The 20910-nt window shown below is 39.5% G+C and overlaps 1 protein-coding gene across 7 annotated transcripts in view; it reads left to right on the top strand.

The window, feature by feature from the left end:
- The window catches only part of PPP1R12B (protein phosphatase 1 regulatory subunit 12B), a 126451-nt gene that overhangs the window by 24424 nt on the left and 81117 nt on the right, over nucleotides 1-20910 (top strand). For all 7 annotated transcript variants that reach the window (XM_062595200.1, XM_062595198.1, XM_062595199.1 and 4 more), the window contains exons 2-6: nucleotides 9512-9642; nucleotides 11564-11682; nucleotides 15144-15303; nucleotides 17710-17854; nucleotides 19418-19492. In XM_062595200.1, the coding sequence (XP_062451184.1) occupies nucleotides 9512-9642; nucleotides 11564-11682; nucleotides 15144-15303; nucleotides 17710-17854; nucleotides 19418-19492 (630 nt within the window). The remainder of the gene's footprint in view (nucleotides 1-9511; nucleotides 9643-11563; nucleotides 11683-15143; nucleotides 15304-17709; nucleotides 17855-19417; nucleotides 19493-20910) is intronic.

Genomic DNA, 20910 nt, shown 5'->3' with positions numbered 1-20910 from the left:
GAGAATTTCAAAATGTCTTCTATTCCAAGTTGTTCCCCACCTGACATGTTGTGCTGCTATTTCATCTTGAAAGTGCTACATCCATGAAATAATTACATCTTTGCACGTATCCCTTCATTTACTTATTTATTTTTTTTACCTTGTGCCCCAGTGGCTTTTTATTGTGCTAGTTCTTCTAAGAAAGTTGTTCTTAGCTTCTTTTGATGACTGCCATGGATACTTCTGAGTGCTTCTAGTTCGTTTGCTTTTTTAATGGAAATATCTGACATGATCTGTCAGATTCCTTTCCTATTTATGTGAGGAGTGTGATTCAGCTGCTGTTTAAAAAATTTAAATTAAAAAAGTGAAAGAAACAACATAGCTAATTAACCAGTCTAGGAAATGAAAGATGCCCTTTTCTTCTCCCTTCCCTACCATTCTGCCTACCCGTTTTTGTACGGAAGTTGCATTTCTTGATGATTGTAATACATTTGTTTCCAAATTAGACTTGCACAAGGATTTTAAATCAAAATATCAAAAAACTAGATTCCAGGTACAGAAGTATCTATGTAGGATATTCTAGCCATAAAAACTGCCCGAAACAAGGGCTAAGAGGAGAGGAGGAAAGGCAGAGAAGCTCCACAGTTCTGTAGGAGCATCAGTAAGAGCCCTTCATTTTTTTCCCCAAATCACCGGCAAACATAACCGGTGCTGCTGGAGATGCAGGATCGCTTGGACATGGGATTTTTGGTAGTGCCGGTTCTGACAAATGCCCCTGGAAGTGTAGAGCTGGGATCATGAGACACAATGGCAAGGTCATACCTTCCAGTGCTGACAATTGCTAGTGGTGACAGTTGCGAGGCTATTTTGGGAGTGCTTTTCTCTTTGTTTTCTGTGAACTCCTCTCTCTGTGTTCCCAGATTTAACCCTGATGCTGTTCAGCTGTCATCAAGCTTTCCTTTGCGGAGTGTTGGCCTGTTTGCAGTTTTTATTTTTTATTATTATTCTTGCTTTGCACTCAGTGGAAGATTTTCTCCCTTCAACTCCTGGCTAAATTTGTTCCATATAGTTTATACTTATGACAGGAGAATACAATTTAAGTGTAGTTATTTAACCCATTTCAGTGTGACTTATGTGTTGTGACAGCCTGACTTTACTTGCCTGCCCATTCTCCCAGTCCAGTGTATTAACAGTTAATGTCTGCAAGCATAAATGTCATCCTCTGGCTTGCAGTAACTCTTTAACCAATTTAAAAACTCCTCAAAGTGTTCTAGGTCCCTTGTAACCGTGCAGTCAATTGACATACTTTCTCCTGGGTACATATGGTATGATGTTGTGGTGAAAAAAGACATCTTAAGTCTAAGATTAAGGAGTGAACTGGTAAATCTTGTCTCTTGGAGGTTTCTCATGTGACTACTGGTAGGTCACTAAGGATGGGATTTAGCTCATCCCATTGCAAATGAGTTTGTGCTGGTCCACAGGGAGTATATTCTCCCACTGTAGGCAGTGGAGAGGGGCAGGTACTGAGGGTAGTGCATCCTCCCTAGCATGGACAGGCAGCACCCTCTGGGTACATCTGCTTCTTTAAGCCTAATTTATACTTTGAAAATGTGGATGATATATATCTTGTGCGAGGCAAGGTGTGGGAACATATGCCTAAGGAGGGATGGACCCTGGCTGTCTGGACTTAAACCTTTTCAAGCTGCTGCGGGGATCTCAGGATAAATTCAGGACAGCATTTGCATGCACTCAGAGAAGCACCTTTCGCTTTTGGTTTAGTGCTGTTTATTGCCTGTGTTCACTGCAGGTCTTCATTTAGCCCAAACAAAACCTCATAATCGGTTCCAGAGAATGATGTGGATCTGTCTAATCTTGTCAGAACGGATCCGCAGCTGACATTGGGAAGAGGCTAGCTTGCTTGGCATGACGTCATACGTTGCTTCTGGCACCCCTTATCTAATGCTGAATCTCTTGTAGTTGAGTGGTACAACTTCTGGGATCCAAAGGAGTCTAGTTCAGGTTTCCAGCGCAAGAACATCATTCAGGAGAAGAAATCTGGAAGTTTGGGCAAATGAAACATTTAAAAATATGAGTCAAGGCTGGATCAGAAAGGCTGCAGGCACATGATACAAATCTGTATGTAATGTTCATTATGAAGTTCTTCTAAACTTGCAAAGAATAAGTAATTATATATGTACGTGTGTGTGTGTGTGCATATGTACATCTCCACAGACCAAGAATCTGGTCTGAATTCACTGTTGACCCTGTCTTGAGCAGAGGTGTAGGACTGGAGATCACCTGAGGTCATCTCATGATATATATGTTCCTGACCTCCATCTGACTGACACAAGGCAACTGGAGAGCTGGGTGCCTCTTAAAGAATTATAGGTAGTCCCTGTTCTGAGGATCTTACACTCTAAAAACAGATGATGCAAAGGGCAAGTAACAATATCCGAATCTGTACAGACTGCTCCACTGTATAGAAAAATGGAGTGGCTTTCTGACGGATCTTAAATATGGTAAAGGTCCTGAAGATTAGTGCAAGGATGCCATACTACTAAAATGTAAGTTAAAAGTGTAACTTATGGGTCACAGAATTTGGGAGCAGTAACGGAGCAGACGAAGGCAAACCATAACAGAGCAGGGCTGGAATTATAGAGAGCTTTTAAGTCATGACCATGTTTGCTTTTGAATTGCAAGAGAGGCTGATTTAAAAAATTAATAATAGGAGGTTTGTGAGAGATCTGATTTTACAGCAGCATTTTGCACAGACCAAGAGGTACTATACTGTTGAGAGGCTCATGGGAATATTGCTATCATTAAGAGGAGATCAAGAAGTCTGGCCTCTACTGGTTTGACTTCTCTAATATGCAGGAAGAAAGGTGGCATGTGTTCGACTAGCTAGTTTACATACTCTGTTTGCCTGTGACAAGTGGAGCTGCCAAATAAGATTTCTAGATGGGAACCATGCTGGTTGCTACTTGAGAATCTGACACGGTAGGATTATTGCATTTTCACTCTTCTGAACAGCAGAAGTTACCAAGATATTCTGTCACAAGACTGATGTATTAATAGTAGAAGCACGTGCAACACAGAAGAAAGGGCTACTGGTTTGGGCTTCTTTTCGCATCCTGCATCTTTCCTCCTCCTCAAAAAATACATAGGTTCTGTCTCTTAAATCCCAATCAACAAAGGAGGGAACACCAGGAAATTAAATACAGCTAGAATTAAAACCACAGGAGATATTGTAGGATTCCAGGCCGACTTTGATTCCAAGCTCTTGTGTGCACATTGCTGCTATTTTATTACCTGATCGTATGACACTGGGCGATGTGACATAATGTTTGTAAACTAAATATTTACTCAATGGGACTGTATTTAGAAATGCAGTGTGCTCTCTGCCAAGTTCTTCCTTGACAGAACTTGCTTGGTCCACCAGTGTAGACAGCGCTACCAAATCGCACGGGTAGGCAGGCAAATAAAATGCTCTTGCTACTCAGGGGCTGTTACCGAAGCACTGATGAGAACTGTTCTGCCTGAAAGCAGTTGTGTTGAATTTGTCAGTGTATTAAGTTGTCATGAAACTGTGAAACTTGGGGAGGAAACAGTTGGATGATTGCATATTCCCGTGACGTACTGCTGATGGGAACAACTGTGACAATTACTGCCATTGCTTCTGTGTTGTTCCGGGCTTTTAGCCATCTCTCTTTTTCCATGTAGAGGTGAAAAGGTAATTTTGTTCTCGCTCAACTGATCTCAAGCAATTTCTTGGGAATTTGTGAGGTGGTTTAGTTGCTCTCTTTCCTGCTATCCTGTACATACTTGTTGTGTAGTAGGAACACCTTGAAATATCAGTCCTGGGCCAGGGGTCTACTAAATTTGATGCAGCCCCTGTTTTAGAGACCTTGCGCTAGATTGACTAATGTTTTGGTGCCTAATTTCCATCAGAAGCAAAGGTGTTTGGAGAGAGTTCAGAGCCTAGGTCCAAGGCTAGTCTGAATAGCCTTATTTCTAGCTGCCCTTTTCTGAGGGCAGCTTATGGGGGACGCCCAGGAGATACGCAAACCAAATACCTCGGCAGGCAGTTCAAGCTTTTGCATTGCTGATCCTCATCAGAAGCAAGAAAACACTTGTGTGTTCTGCAAACTCTGAGGAAGGAGCAAACTTTAGCAATGCCATTATAATAATGAGCTTTCATTCAAGATAAAGATCGGATTTTTTTTTCCTAGTAGTTGAACAAGCCTTGCCAGGCGAGCAGAGTTTTGCAGAGTTGTTCTGTAATGTGTTTCCCAGTTTCTCCTTTTCATTATCTTGATGTAAAGCTCAGGCTTCAAAGAAGAGTGCTTTGGCAGTAGCTATTGAAAAAATAAAATAGAAAAGAAAAGAAAAAAAATGCAGTGAGTGTCCGTGGCCGTTAAGGTCTACACCTGTTATCTAAGAGGGGGAAGCTAATATACAATATCTGCAAATTTTAGAAACTGAGCACTTCCTCCCTATGGAAAAACTGCTACAAGCTGGTCCCCTGCCAGGAGCAGAAGGAACACCATGAGCTGAGGATGGAGACTTGCCCAGCAATGCCAGGGATTTAAATTGCCTGAGCCAACTTTTTGCGAGTGGTTAGTGGGTAATTCCGGGCACTGGATGCAGCTTGCATCAAAGGCTGCTCAAGCTGTAATACGTTAATGCTATTCCAGAGGCATTTGGAGTTAACCAACTGCCAAGAAAAATACGAGCATTGCAAGAGGTTGGCCTGCTGAAGAGCTCAGACTAGAGGGAAAGGTATCCACTGGGTCCTCCCCGCCTGTCTCATCTCCTTGGTATCTCCTTATATCTCATACAGATTAAGGACAAAAGGTAAAGAAGGAGTGAAAAAATAGAATTAAAAAAGGCTGAAATGCTGTGCTCTGTAGTTACCTTGCTTTACTAGCAGCAGGTGATGCATGTGAAACCACAGCAGCTGAGGGTTAGCAGTAGCTAAAACTGAAAGAATATGTATCTGAACATGTATTTTTATTTCTGCAAAGCTTAATTTTGTACGCAAAACAGGGGAGGGAAGTTTCCTCCATTAGATAACTACCCACCTAAAAGACTGTGTTAATTTTCAACTGACTTGTTTTTGACTTTCTTTCCTCCACCTGGTGTGTGTGTGTGGGGGGGGTGTTTAAAAATGCCTGCTTTATATTAGTGTTGCTGTATGATGTAGTTGTTATATTCCCAAGAAACACTACATCAAGTCAAAGAGGAGAACTTTGCATACCAATAGATCCTCTCAGGTTACCAAACCTATCCAATCTCTTAAATTTAGGATTGTGGGATTAATAGTATTTAAAAGAGGACACATCTGTCCCTTTACTTCCTCTTCTTCCCCTTCTTCTTCTTCCCTTAACCCCAGGAAATCTGATTTGCTTATCCAGGAGATGAACTTTATCCTCTGAATCTCTGGGAATGCACTTTTATGTGGTGTGTCGTGGTATTTTGGCAGATATGCTCAATAAAGCATAGAACGCGTGTTTTCTGGAGGAGTGCCAAGGTCTGAGCGTTCAGGGCTCTTAAAATTTGAGGTGCACAAGTGTGTGTCCCTGAGAACTGCTAAACAGCAAAGACTTCTGTTTTGTAATTTATAGCCTGGTAAAATGATCTCATGTATGAAACTATTAATACCGGTAACGTGTGTACAAATGTGAATTTTGAGTCAATATAGAAATGTAACCCAGTTGATACTTAAAAGTATGCATAGAGAGAGATTGCAACCCTTGAAAGGGGCTGTTTTAATCTCTTGTAAGTGTTATACATCTTTTTAAATGATCTCAAGATTCAGAAGATCTTTAGAACTTGCTGTGTTTGCTCATTATCCCAACTGTTCTCTTCCTAATCCTTGCTCCAAGGTGGGTTAAATATGTTATAGCATATTAAAATATAAGCAGCGTTCTTTTAGGGTTTCTGACTTAAAAAAAAAAAAAAAAAAAGAGAGAGAGAGAGAAGAAAAGAAAAAAGATGCAAAGAATCCTATGCCTGATACTTTTCAGAAGCAGATATGGATTATTCTGTAGCTGATTTTTGAATGCCAACTTTCAAAATACCTTCTCCACAGCACTTTTAAAAACCTTGGCCAGTATAATTAGTATTATGTAATAATTGTCACAAAAAACCATTTCCTACATTTTGTTATCTGTACCAGGTACGGAATCCATACCTGTTAATGTTAACTCAGCCTCAGTTCCTTAAAAATTTTTTCACGCCACTCAACTTTGCGCTCATTTCTATCCTTATAAGTCACTAACTAAATAAATATTTGCCAAGCAATGTCTCATTGCTTGTTCACAACATGAACAGCAGCTTTTCGTGGTGCTGAAGGGTGGAGTGAGGATTATTTTTTTTCTTAGATACTAAAGACTACATTGCTGCTCCGTGGAGGCTTTAATGCACCTTTACACCCAACCATTTCTTCCTGGCAGACTCGAAGAGCAAGTGTGAAAATACTCATGTTATGGCTCCTTTGGGGAAGTGAATGAATTTATGCCTGCTGTTGTCAGCACCCATGTAGCTTAGTTGCTTTGTCATCGTTTTATGTCTTCAGCAGCCAGGCGAATCGAATTACTGCCGATTTCTTTGCGGGAACAGGTGGGGATTTATCCCATTATCCCTTCTGTTCCTCGCATGCATTCCATAGGAACCACACTGGATGAGGACCGACTGAAGAACGAGGGCAATCCCGGGCAGAAATTTGAAAGAATGTGTGGGGGCTCCTTTTCTTGCATCTAAACAGATATTTTTCAGAGCCCAGTAAATCCAGTGGTTCAAGGGAAGATTGTTCTCTTTTCTTGGCCTGTTCCCAGTATGTGCACATGTAGTGGGTGGTAGCTATTTGTGCGCTTTGAATGATAAGTGATGTAAATATAATTATATATCAAATACATACAAAGCTCATGGCATGAAAACATTCTTGAGCCTAAATTTAGATTTGCACTTAAGCTGCAGGTAATACTGCTAAATGCTGTATTTGCTTTTCAGAAAGTATGCACAGGTGTGAAATTCCTACCTGGCTGTTTTGTCAGAGCTGCATGGATAAAATTTTTCTCTGAGGCTCTAATTTTTTAATCAGCCAGAAGCAATGATCCTCAAAAGAAACCATTGCATGGGCAAACTCATCTTGATTATCCATAGAGCAATACATTTCTAGATGAAATTGCTTTCTTTTAAATAAGGGGTGTGCAATGATTGTGTTTCTAGGTCAAAAATGTAAATAATTCATCAGTAAAGTAGTAAGAGTAATTTATTTGAGATTTGTTGTGGGAAAATTGAACTATATCGCACTAAATATAGCTTGCTATAAAATACAGGCTAGCTCTGAATTTTGTAGACTCAGATTTCCTAAAAATTATTCCTTGACTAGAAAGGGATTTTTACTTTGTGTGCATTGCTTGCTTTACCTGCTTACTGCATATGAATGCGTTGTTAAGGACAAATCTTTAAAAAATTATGCTTGCATAATATGCAGGATTAAGGAAATCTGGAGAGCCTGTCATCTAGAGTATGTCTTAAAATGAATCACTTGTGTACAGGGCACATACTAGTTCCCCCATGCCTATCAGGTTCAGCAGAAATATTTGGCTCAGGCGTCCTGTTCTGAGCAAAATGTGATGCCATTCAGGCCCCAAGACTTGGTTAAAATTGAGAGGTGGGGGATTGCTTTCAGTTGGATTTTTTTTTCCAGCTTTAGTGACTGAAATAATCTAAGGGAAGCCCCCCAGACCTGGGTTTACAAAATGAAATGAGGTTTAGTGCCAAAGGTTGTGGAAGTCTTGGAGGATTGAGCATGGTGGATGTTTCATCCATCCAGGTGCAGTCTCATCCATTAGGTTTCTGGAGTAGTCCCAGGAGTAACCTACTTCTAGAATTATGCCTGTGCTTCTTTCTGGCAAAGACTGAGTTAAAGCAGCCTAAAACTGGGCCAGAAAGCATTCACACTTCAGCACAAACATGGTCTGGATCTGGGTGCTTGAGTCTGCTCTCCGGGTCTCCTTTGCTAGCATGGTAGACCTACCAGGCATTTTCTGGTATTTGCCAAGTAGCTATATTGCAACTGAAATTTCCAGAGCATGATCTCTTTGAAGGAAAAAATTTAAAAGCTGACCTTTTGGATAATTACTTGTGAAGTAAACAAATGTATGAATAACTTGTGTGTGCACTGTAAAAGTCTAGTTTGGGTTTTCACTTGCAATACAAGTAGCAAGTAAGAATATGATAGCCTACTTTAGGGCACATCTCTTTTGAAATAAGCAATTCAGCATAGATGGACATGTTAGAAAATACAGGAGTATCTCTTTTTTTCTTCTGTTAAATACAATTTCCTCATTTTCATTACTTGCCTCTAACAACGTAAGAATGGATCGTCAATGTTGCTCTTCTTAGAAGGATCATCTAAAGTCATCCGACTTCCATATCACCCACATCAAGCTATGTAAAAGGATCAAGTGCTGTCTTTTGGAACAATTTTGACCAGTCCAATTCAGTCTTTAATAATGAGGAACTACTTTTCTGCCTGTAGATGAACACAAAGTAAAAGCCAGGCCTTTTGCCTCCTAGTCATGCTTGGTGCAACTGCATTTGGACATATGTATTAAATTGCCAGGTCATCTTTAAATAGCAGCCTCTGGTGAACCATAAGTGAAATACAGCATGTGCTGTAGCCAAGAATTCAAGGAAGGAGAAATTCCACCTAATAGAAGTGCTGAGATGCGAAAATCTAACAAGGTTTTCTTCCAGCAGCATCAAAACTAAGTAGGATTCTCTAAATGCCATCTTTGGAATTAGCACAGCGACTAGCAAAGGATGCCATTTTCTTCAGTAGCTCATTGGTTCTGTGCTGCTAGCAGGAGAAGCTGTACTTTATTATAGTCTAGAAAATGAATAGATACTTGAATAAAGAAGTTAAACTAAAAGTGCCCTTTTGTGTTCTCTCCTTTCTTATGCAATCACTTCTGTAAAGGGTTACTTGAAGACATCTGTAAAGGACATTATCCAGTAGAGGGATGTTCTGATTTACTCAGTTGTCTCGAAATCATACTTTTCTTGCCTAACCCTATCATTAGCCATATCTCATTTTCATGACTGTTCTGGCATTATTTCACTGATGTTTGGGGGGAACAGCATAATCCAAATAAATACAAAACTTGCCTTGCTTAAAGGAATTTGATGTCATACCTAAGACAAATACAGATTTGTCATTTTACAGTGTTTGCCCTGCTCCAGGGAGATAATAGTGTGGAGGAGAGAAAACAAGAGATCAGTTGATATGAAGCTACCTAGGGACTCTGAGTTACAATTAATTTTTGAAAGCTCTGAAATAAATTCATATTATTTCACAACTTCATAATAGTGTGGGAAATTCAGCCCAGGAATCCTCTGCTGCTGATAAACTGCTAATGGAAGTTGTTCACTTGCTTTAACAAAATCACTTTCTTTTTTTCCTCCCTCTCTTCTCTTCATTCCTCCCCTTCCCTTCATGTCCCTCCTTCCCCTTCTCCCTCAGGCCTGTATAGACGAGAACCTGGACATGGTGAAATTCCTTGTGGAAAACGGAGCCAATGTGAACCAGCAGGATAATGAGGGCTGGACCCCTCTTCATGCAGTGGCATCATGTGGCTATCTGAACATAGCAGAGTGAGTGAGTTTCAGGCTGTTGGGGGTGTTTATAACATGTTCTGCATCCTTCTCCTTGGGGCAGGTACATAACTGGTTGTTGCTCTATAACTCATAGAACATCTTGGAAGCCAAGCCAAAAATGGAGAAGATGCATTTCTCCTGTTACTGAGCTCTTAATTTGTCCAGGTTAAGATGGAACTGGAACTGGTTGCCTTTTGCTGGTCCCATTAAAATGCTGCTGTGTAGATTTATCAGATGCTTTTGCTAAAACCTGCTAAGCAAAAGGGAAACACGGGGCAGGCACGTAAATGCGTAAGGAAGTGTAATGAAGCACAGTTCCACTACTGCGGAGTTACTTTGCTGTGCGCTTAGGTCAACGGGAAACCCAAGTGCAATTTTAAATGTTACGTGAGAGAGGTTTGGGGTTTTGCTTCTCTGACCGAAAGTAATTCTGTACTTGTATGACACAGAAATGTATGTTAGTGTAGTTACATTTATATAGCTTTACTGCTGTAAACTGCAAATGTTAGATATGTTATACAGTATAAAATAATTCAGAGATGGATTTACCCTTGTTCTGAGGATTTGCAAAGTGACTAGCTTTCCTTAATGTAGGTAGAGCTATGGGACCCATACTCAAATTCTGTTTGTAGTCTTTAGAGAGAAAAGCACAATGTTCTGGGCTTCAGTCATCAATGTGCTAACAACATCATTTCTTTTTCTTCAAATTCAGATGCTATGTTTCTGCTACGTGACAGAGATAGAGGAGTAGATAAAAGTAACTACCAGTTAATGAACCCACTTAAAATAAAAACATTGTTATTGTATTTTTTGTGGGTTTTTTAGAACACAAGTTACTAGACTCAGTATCAATATAGTGAGGTGAAATTCTGTGGCTAGTGAAATCTAGTACTAGCACTCTAAAAATATATGTACATATAAAAGAAGAGAACGTAAGTATAACTGACTTTTGTCCAGTTGATGTTTAAAGTAAGTCAGTGTCCTACTATAAGTGACCCCCAACAGAAGTTCGATTCTTCTTGGCAGACTTAACAATTTCAAGGACTGAAGTGATATTCTGCAACTGATCTGAGCATTCATTATGCTCACATAGGACTAATATTCTGCTTGTCCTGGAGAGGATACTCATATCAGACTTGTTTTTGTGTACCAGCAGGTGGCTCTGAGATTTTGAGAGGTGCTCAAATCTATGACCTAGAGTGGTGGGATAATTGGAACCAAAGATTTGGCACACTTGAATGGTAGTTTTCTGGTTGAAATCTTTTTGTGAAATGAAGGCTGCATCATAGGCTAGAAGAATATAGAAAAACAATAACATCTCTCAAGATTATCCTCCATAAAAAGAGATCCAAAGAAAGTTCTTCTGCATCTCAGTTATTTCTGTGTTGTTCTCCTCCTGGGTCAACTCTTAGTCTTGACTTGGGTGATCTTGTATCAGTTTATTTTTTTCCCTAAATGCTAGTTGTTCTAATAAAATATGTCACTCTCATTTACAAAACCTGCTCCACTTATATTGTACATATGACAAGATTGAGAGGCTGAACAAGACATTGCTTTCTCTCAAATGAACTTTTGATCTAGTTGTAAAGAGGCAAGTGAAAAGAAACAAGGCTTGTCTTTTCTGCTCGTTTCCTTTTAAAAATCAAGATTAACATATTATCTTAGTACCAGAACTAGGCGATTTAGTTGGCTATAGAGAAACAGAAACTTTTAGCATAAGCCACTGAGCAGAGAAGAGAGGACCACATAGTTAACAACAAACATTTTTAGAATAGAAATTTGATAAGTATTTGAAACACTTGTTTGATAATTGAATGTGAATAAGAAAGATAATTATTTTGTTCTGCCACTTGATTAACTGTGCAAGTTGCACTGAAGCCTGTTCACAAGGTGTAATACATTGGTCTCATTCATGTAGGTACTTAATTAGTCATGGAGCCAACGTAGCTGCTGTGAACAGTGAAGGTGAAGTCCCATCTGACATCGCAGAGGAAGCAGCCATGAAGGACCTGCTTCTGGAACAAGTAAAGAAGCAAGGTAAATTGGCAATGGGATTGACAATGTGTGTATTAGACCTGTAAGAGTTTCTATAAGGAAATTCTGTAGGCTGTCTGCCTACAGGTACAGAGAGCTAACATCTGGCCCAAGAGGCAGCAGAAGGATTTTGCTTTGGTAATAGAGCATTAAAGCAAATGCAGAAGGCTTATGGCGCCAGATAGTGAAAGCTCAGTGTGCTTTCTGTGTCCTCCTTGGTAGGATTCTTAAAAGCAAGACACCACATACCAAAAGTTGATCCACTTGATCCATTTACTTCCAAAGTGAGGTTTATTTCTGACTTCCAACATCAATAAATGTTTTTGTTTCACTAAAAATTGATAAAATAATACTGAGGCGAGATCCATATGCCTTTCAAGAGTGGGGACTAGCAAATAACTGTGTCTGCCCTGGACCACTCTGTTTCATTCTGATCCTTCCCTGGACTTCTGTACTCTGCCTGCTCTGCTGCTTCCTTTTTTCTCACCAGATGCGCCTCTCTGACGTGCTCCTGTTTGTGCTGTCCTTGCAATAACATCACTGCTACAAGTGACTTGAACAGTGTATCGTGAGTCAAAATTTAGAAATGCTTCAACAATATAAAAAATTTTGTTATACTCATCTGCAGAGGTTTAGGTATATATACATTTACATAGGAGGAAAGCCCATCCAGGAAGTTCATCAAGAATGTTTTCGAAGGATGGAGGTACTTCAGCTTATTGGGAAATGATGAAACAGCAGAGACAAATTGGGCAGATATGAACCAAATTATCCAAAATGTAGTCACATTGCAGAGTTACAGACCACATGTTCAGCCTTGAGGAGAGAAGGCTGACGGGGAGGATCTAATTGCTACCTTCCACTAGCTTGGAAGGGGATTATAAAGATAATGAAGCCAGACTCTTCTCAGAGTGACAGGATGAGATGTAAAAATCACAAATTTGAGCAAAGGAAGTTCTGACTGATTATAAAGGGGGAAAAAATATATTTCCCAGGAAAGTGCTGCAGTCCTGGACCCTGGAACCCAGTGAATTTGTGTAATCTCCATCACTGGAGGTATTCAGAAGTCAGCTGCATACAGCTCTGTGCAACTTGATCTGGCTTTGAAGTTGCCCCTGCTTTCACTAGGGAGTTGGGCTAGGGACACAGAGGTCCCTTCCAATGTAAATTATTCTAGGTTGGTGCTGTGGTTGTTTGTGTAGTGGAAGACGCCAGTCCTCTTTAACAGATATGTTGCTTTTGCTGCATGGCAATTACTTTATTTTAGAAGTTATTTTCAGGTATAATTAGGAAGAGACCAGTCACTTGCTACTTTAGTCAGCTGTGTTACTGCACCATTGAGTTTGTTGTCTGACTGAAAGCCAGTTGTGTTATTTGCCCTACTGCCTCAACTGGAAATTTGATGTAGGATCATATTCCTTCTAGCAAATACAAAATTTTCAGTTTGTGGCCTAGCCTAGCTGTGTTTATGACCACTTATTCTCTGTTCCTTCCTCCCTCTGCCAAGCCACCTTGAGATAAGCTTAAATAATTCTTTGCCTTTATGTTTACTCTGCTGACATATTTAAAGAGCAGATTTCTGTGCAGTCAGCCTTCACTTTACTGGGCTGTCCAAAGCACTCTCACCTCTTAGCAGTCAGGCTACCTTAGGTCACCAGGAAGATAGAGCACTTTTCTTTATGTCAGCATGAACTTGTGTCTCTTTCAAGTGGGTAATAAGAACTGTAGTAGTTCTAGTACCAATCATGGTAGTAACATGATTGAGATCTTAAAAGGCAATAATTTGTTCTCTATTGCAGATACTTTGCCTGACATGTTTTAGGATTATGTTTGGCTTTTTATTTGCTTCACCACATTAGTGGTATCCTGTTAGGATGTCCTAAAAGAGCCATCAGTCTCCACTGAGAAGCTTTCCACTGGCACACTTTAAAAGGATCATAATTGTTGGGATAAATGTGTTAAAAAACTTCAGATAAATGTCCACCTAGCTTTGTAGTCTATCTTTAACAATAGCTAAAAGCAGATGCCTAGGGTAAACTGTAAGAGCTGGAGGGCAAATTGTAAGAACAGGATAAGGGTGTACGACTCTTATCCTTAACAATTTCCCAGCTTCCAACCACCGTGCCTTAAGGAATTCCTCAGCCACCTGGGCTTTCTGTGTACTTACGAATCCCCAAAGGATTTCTGTTTTGTGAAGTTGCACAGTTCTCCTTAGAAAATTTTAGCATATGTAGCTAAAATCTGTTCAGTAGCCACAGATGTGCAGCTATCCCTCTGTAAATTTGTCTAATCCTTGTTTTGAAGACATTTGGATTTTAATCTTTCAGCATCCTGCTGCAGTGGGTTTCATAATTAAGACTCTGAGTTGATAAGTAGGGTTTTTGTTTGTTTTCTACTCTGTTTTAAACCTAATGCCCAATAATTTTACTGGGAATCATCTTGTTCTTATACTGAGAGACCTAATCCCTAGGGACAGTTGCACTTCAACACCATTCTTCGTTTTTAGAGATGTCTGTCATACACCCCTTCATATTTTTCTTCCAAGTGGAAGAGCTCTGGCCTGTTTAGTCTGTTGCTGTATGGAAGCTCTACTATACTTCTGGTTGGTATGCCATCCTTACATGACCTCATTAACATGAAAAATTCTTCAGTTTGTCATATCCACTTATTAAAACAAGGCTAAAATAGTTTTGCCTCATGTTGGTTTAGTGACAGTTGAAGCAGTCCATCAGCCAGCACCACCTGGCCTCTGCACATTAGTAACAGTTGTTTGCTAGTGTGGGAAACTTGTCCCCCTTGTTATCAGAAAGCCTCAAACATCTGAACTAATGGACTCACTTGATCTAACTTGTTCTGAAGCAGATATTTTATGCTATCAGAGTAGAATTTTTTGCCTCATATCACCTCCCCCCCCCCATTTTTTTTTCTCTGCATGGCATAAATGGCTCTGGTGCAGTAGGAGTTGATTGTACTGAGTTTTAAGTAAATATATGTCTGACGTTTTGATGCTTTTGGAGATGTCTGAGGGGCTTCTCTCCAAATTTATATGGTAGATTATACTCACACAATTAATTAAGTTGGCAAAACTGTTGTTCATGGCTTGATTATTTAAATTTGGGATGCTATATATTTAGGATACAATCTTTCCATCCATTTTTGGTTCACAGTTGAGCTGCTAGGTTGCTGGGTAATCGGACTGCTTTGCAACAAGTGGCTCAACTTTCAGAATTTTAGTTTAAGACAGCCTCAAAGTATCTTTCAGTGATGTATGAGTTCTATATCCTGGAAAATGTTTGTGCTGAGTTTTGGGGATTTTTTTTTTTTTTTTGAGGGGGGATGGGGGGAATAGGGGAAGGATTACGGAGAGATTACTAATATTGTATAGCAAGCAAAACATAGTATAGGTTTAATAAATACATAAGCTTTCATTTAATAATCCGTTGTTCTATGCTTGGCCTTCTTAGGTGTAGATCTAGACCTGGCAAGGAAAGAAGAGGAACAGCAAATGCTGCAGGATGCCAGACAGTGGCTGAACAGTGGGAGAATTGAGGATGTAAAGCAGCCTCGAACAGGTGCCACAGCTCTTCATGTTGCTGCAGCAAAGGGCTATTCTGAAGTCATGAGGTAGGAACTCCTTTCTGTGCTGGGTGCATTAAATTAAGGGTGGTTGCCCAGTCGCTGAGAGAGATTTGTTTTGTACTGAGATTTCTAGGCTGCTTTGTCTCAAAGGGCACTATAGAATTATGTGCCCAACCACAAATGCTTCACCTAGAAAGAGCTAGAAGATTCACTTTCATTCCTCTAGGCCTCTAGAGTGATGAAAGCTTTTCAGAGCCTGAGACATAAATTAGAAGGTTTAATTTTTCACTCGTTGAATAATAGCACTAACTCTTAGGACTAGCAGGTTAAACAGTATTAGTATTTCAGCTTATACGCTCCTTGACAGTTGCGAGCATCCCAACAGCATACATGACCAGCTTGTCAGTCTAGTGGAAAAATGCAGTGCCTACCCCTATCTCACTACCACCTACCACTTAATGCTACTGCTCTTGCAACCTTCAGCAGTGCAGAGTGATCCCACTACAGAATGGTTCTGCTTCTACTGCTGTGATGCTAAAAAGCTTATTATGAGAGTCAGTTTGCCCATGTAGTGTTTCCTGGCAGTAATTATTCTTACAGGTAAGGCCAAATTAAGGTTTCCAATGATAAATCTTTTTGCTCTGCTCTTTACATATGGGTGGAGCTACCCATAAGTAGCAACACTACTCTGTTGTCTGGATTAAAAGGCTTCTGGAAATGTTCATCTGTCTTGACTATTTTATAGGGTTTTTTTTGTATCGTGACTTGATGCATATTAGCTGCTGCTTATCAAGCTCTAGTAGTTTTGTTGTCCTCAGTGATCCCTATTTATATGCATTTGTTAGAGCTTATAATTCAGTTATAAGCTTTCTGAGAAAAAGGAACTGTCAGTGCCTGTGCCATGCCCAAGAACACTACTTTAGCACAGCTCATGTCGAACAGAAATCTAGTATCTCCTGAAACTGAGGTGTTGGTCTGGTGGAGAGTGGTATTTCCAGTACTCAACGAAAGCTGCAGTCACTGTTTGCAAGCTGGCTGGTTCTGGACAGCTACCCCTCAGCATTAAATGTTATAATGGTAAACAGATCTGACTGAGAGCTAATATTGTTTCACTCCTACATGTTTTATGGCCACCCTGTAAGTTCAAATATAAAACTTCAGTGACTTAAACCAAAAGGGCTGAAAGCCAGGAGCTAGCTAACTCTCAAATGAGACATGGAATTTGTCTGTGACCTTGAGTCTCTTAACAGCTATGTTCCTCCCTTTTGCCAGCTGGAAAAATCAACATAAAGTCAGCACCTGATTTTAAATTTCTTTCACAGAGAAACGCTCTGCTGTATGATGACTATTTTATTTAACACAATAATGCATCAGTGTAAAGTTGTAGGAGTTTCAAAACTGTTAATACAATTCTGAGGTCATGCTGGATTTCTCCTGTGCTGAAGGAAGACGGTTCTGGGTGGTGAAAACTTTACAATGTAAGTTTTCAGTAGCAATTTTACAGGACTTACAGAATTCCCTTGGGATGGTCTTCAGTATTTTAAACAACCAAATATCAGTTTTGATGCAGGAACTGCTCAGTGCTTTCACCAGATCACTCGCGTGCTAGTGCAAATATGCTTGTGAAGCTTCAGGCTACAGTTGTTTCCTCTTTGTTTGTTTTTATTTTTAAATCTTCAAGTTTCAGATGCTACAAAACACCAGTGCTTTGGTCTGCTAGAGGGGGACTGAGTGGAAGGTATGCAGGGTGATACGTGGTGAGGGTGTTCCCAGGCAGGTCCACTCAGATACGACATGCTTTAACTGTGCAAGGTCTAGTCTGCAAAAATGCGTTTTTGGCAATCCTGAGATGTGGGTTGTTTAAATTACAAATTGCACATCTGTCAATCAGTCAGTAACATCTCTGCTTCTTACCTGGCTCTCCTGCCTGCATGGTCTCCTTACACACACAGTTCCTACAGTGTAGCCTTCTTCGCTGCTAGAACCAGCGCTAGACTCCAGTAACGAAATGTCCTTTTAATACTAGGCTTGGGTGCTTGTTACAGAGATTACAGGCCACAGAGATGCTGTTTATCTGCTTAATGCCTGACAGATTGTGGTGTCTATTGTCCATTGAAGCAGGAGTTCAGACTGGGTCACTAATGCCTGGTTAGAAATTAAGGTGTTCTCCCAATTTAAGATGCCCTAAAAGGGAATCTTATTAACTACATACTTTCCAACAGCTTTTATAGTGACAAGAGAAGTCACTTGTCTTGTCATTATACTCCCCCTTTTCTGTTATGATTGTGGACACATCAACTGGGATATTGCGTAGAAGAATAACACGTTAAGAAACTACTGGATTATTGTTTACTGTGTCACTTACACTGTGGCTCAAGGTGTGAATTCTTCTGTGCAGAGTCATTCTCGTATGGGCAGAAATCAATATTGCTTTTATTTATTTTTTTTTAGGCTTTTGATCCAGGCTGGGTTTAATTTGAATGTCCAAGACAACGATGGCTGGACACCGCTCCATGCTGCTGCACACTGGGGAGTGAAAGAAGCTTGCTCCATCTTGGCTGAGGCATTGTGCGATATGGACATCAGAAACAAACTGGTTGGTTAAGCACAAGATGTTGGCACATTTTATGTGGTGTAATTTATAGCAAGATGCATATAATTTTTATTACCTATCCCTGAATCCAACAGTATGGCAAGGTTACATGGTGAGCAGTGCCCATATCGTATGGAGTGGAGCATTTAAAAACACCAGAAAACAAAGAATTTTTATTACGGGATGTCAGAAAAAGATATTTTAAATATTATGGAAAAAAATCAGTGATGAGTCTTGAGAATCAAGATTGTGATAAAGCATAGATGCTAGTCTGCATTTTCCTCCTTTACTGTAATCCTGATAAATTAAGCAAAACAGTCAATTGTGGAGTGCAAAATAATATGCTAATATTAAAGTACAAATTATTGAAAAACAGCAAACCCTGGAGAAACTCACAGCTTTAAATCTTTCATGTTTTACTGTCTTTCTCATAAACAGGAAAAATTGAAAAATTCAGGTTTGTGAGAAATGAGGAGAAAAGGTAGGATATTAGCAAAAAGCTCTTCGTCTAAATGCATGAAGGTGTTTCCTTGAAGAACCCATGGATTTTCAGGAGTTGAAGTGGACTTGTCTAGGGGTACTTTTTGTGTTGCATTACCTGCTGCGATGTGCAAGCAGTGTCTGTGAACTGCTTCCTACTGCAACCATGAGCTGTACCATGGCTGCTTCTGCAGTAGGAGAGTGGGGATGTCTTTATTGGAGCAACATCAGGGAATGAAAGGAGACAAGAGAATTTGATAAAAGAGATGTGGCACTATATGACGTGAGTGCCTCTTTCTGTTTCGGAAATTCATGTGAAAGAAATAGTTCTACGAGGAGGAGCCGTTTTAGCACGCTGAGCTCTTTGGCCTCAAAAAGAAGGGGAATTTGTTTTATTTTAAATACCATCAAATGTTCTCTGTGTTCAGAATGAATGTGTTGTGTCATGGTAGACTTGAAATGAAGCAGACACAGTTGAATCTGCTGCACTGAATTATTTGATGTTCCCAATCTAGTCAAGTTTTTTTACCTGTCCAAATCAGATGGCCAGGATAATCTGTGTTTTTTCATTCACTAGCCATCAGGTTTCATTCATTATTTCTGTATTAATAAAGTGATTATAACTTTAATTACATTGAAATGAACTTTAATTACATATGAAATATGGCTGGCAGCCTATCAGGAGATTCAAATACATGATAAAACTATAGAGCAGGTTCCTTCTCAGTAGCAGAGCATGCCTTTTAGAAACCTGGAAACTCAAACATAGCAATCCTGACTGCAGTTCTGAGTAGCAGCAGCAGCAGCAGACTGTTAGGCTGCACATCTTGGAACTGCACTCCTATGATTAAGGTTGGTCTGATCATGGTTTGCATCATAAAACTACCATTGCCGTTGCTTGACTTTCCCTACTCTAAAATGAAGTAGCTAAAACAGAGTTTGTTACCCCGCCTCTGGGGAGAGAGGATGTAGAATATGTTCATTTTTTTTTCTCCCCTGGTGAAGAATACTTTTTTGACTATTAATGCCAACTTGGCATGACATTTTAGATAGCATCTTTTGTTTTCTTATTGCATGTGTCATCAGGGCCAGACACCATTCGACGTGGCTGATGAGGGACTGGTTGAGCATTTAGAAATGCTGCAGAAGAAACAGACTGTGGTGAGTTCCTGGACGATCGTTTTCTGCCTCTCCAAACACCCTTTCATGCATGGGTGTTTTTTAAAATTTATAATCTCAACAGAATTGTGAAGCTGAGGCCTAGCTTTTTTTTTTTTATGTTAGTCATTGAGAAATATTTAGTTACTGTCTTCAATTACATCAGTATTTGTAATACTTAGAAATCTACAAAACTGCATGACTCTCAAGAAAGTCGGTACCTTATTAACATACAGAATTTTGTAAACTTCTGAAGTATATACGATTCATCTTCAGAATTGCTGTTGTCCTTTAGGGGCTTTTGAAGCTGGGGAGCTTGCAAGCTCACACATTGCTCTTTTCTTAGTGAACAATTACCCTTGTCTACTTTGTGTTTGTATTTAAGAAGCATGGAGTCAGTACTTGAGAAAGACTTTTTACTGTGTCTCCCTTTCTTACAATAGTGAGAACTTTGATTTCTTTTGAGAAGAAATTTGCAACTGCAGGGAGTTGCAGACTGAAAAATTCAGTGGTTTCAAAACTGTCATTTCATAATGCCATATTAAACTGTCATTTCATAATGCCATGGAAATACTGGAAAGGGTTATAAGTAGAAAGCTGCTGTGAAAGAAGGAAGGCAAAGAATATCTTGATGAAAGTAAAACCAGTCAACAAGCCACACTGTTGTTTTAGGATGGCTTTCTTTCCTTTTTTATCTGATCTACTTAATTAATTCATTTGAGTGTTTCCAAGAAACAAGCAAACCTTCTTTAAAGAAACAAAGAAAAAACAAAACCAAAAAACCTGAAACCATAAAGTATCATTTAAAATGTTGATTTTAGAAACATCCTTAATGAGAACGTTGCTGATAAAACCAAGTGAAGCACTTTGAGGAACTGACAATGTGGGTGGTAAAACTCAAGCTCTGATCATAACACAGCTGCTGTCATCCTTAAATAGCATCCTTAACATTCACAGAATCTTTTTAAAAATCAATAAGCTTCTCCCTAAATGGGGTGTTGATAAATACTATCAATGTTGTATTTTGGGTTTCATTCTATTACATTACCCCAGGATTTTGCAGATAACTACAATCCTTAAAAGAAAAGAAAAAGCAAAACAAACACCATAAATTTTTTTTAGGTCCTGCTAGCCCATTTTTGGACCTGTTTAGCAAGGACCAGCAATCCTCTTATTCTCTATATAGTGGCACTATATAAAGGCCTTTCCAATTTGTTAAATGACTGTAGCAACCTGTAGTAGAACTGGGAAGAAGAGAAGACTCTAGACTTGATTGATTTTCTTTTTTTCAGTGAATATGACTTTTTGGATAGAAATGTCATTTTATCATGTATTTGTCATTTAAAGCAAAGATATTGCAATTGTTAAGAATAAAACAGGCTGTTCCAAACCAAATACCTTTTTCACTGTCAAAATGGCTC

This window comes from Rhea pennata, chromosome 25, assembly GCF_028389875.1.
Source record: "Rhea pennata isolate bPtePen1 chromosome 25, bPtePen1.pri, whole genome shotgun sequence".
Classification (NCBI taxonomy): domain Eukaryota; kingdom Metazoa; phylum Chordata; class Aves; order Rheiformes; family Rheidae; genus Rhea; species Rhea pennata.
This window is presented reverse-complemented; position numbering and strand designations above follow the sequence as displayed.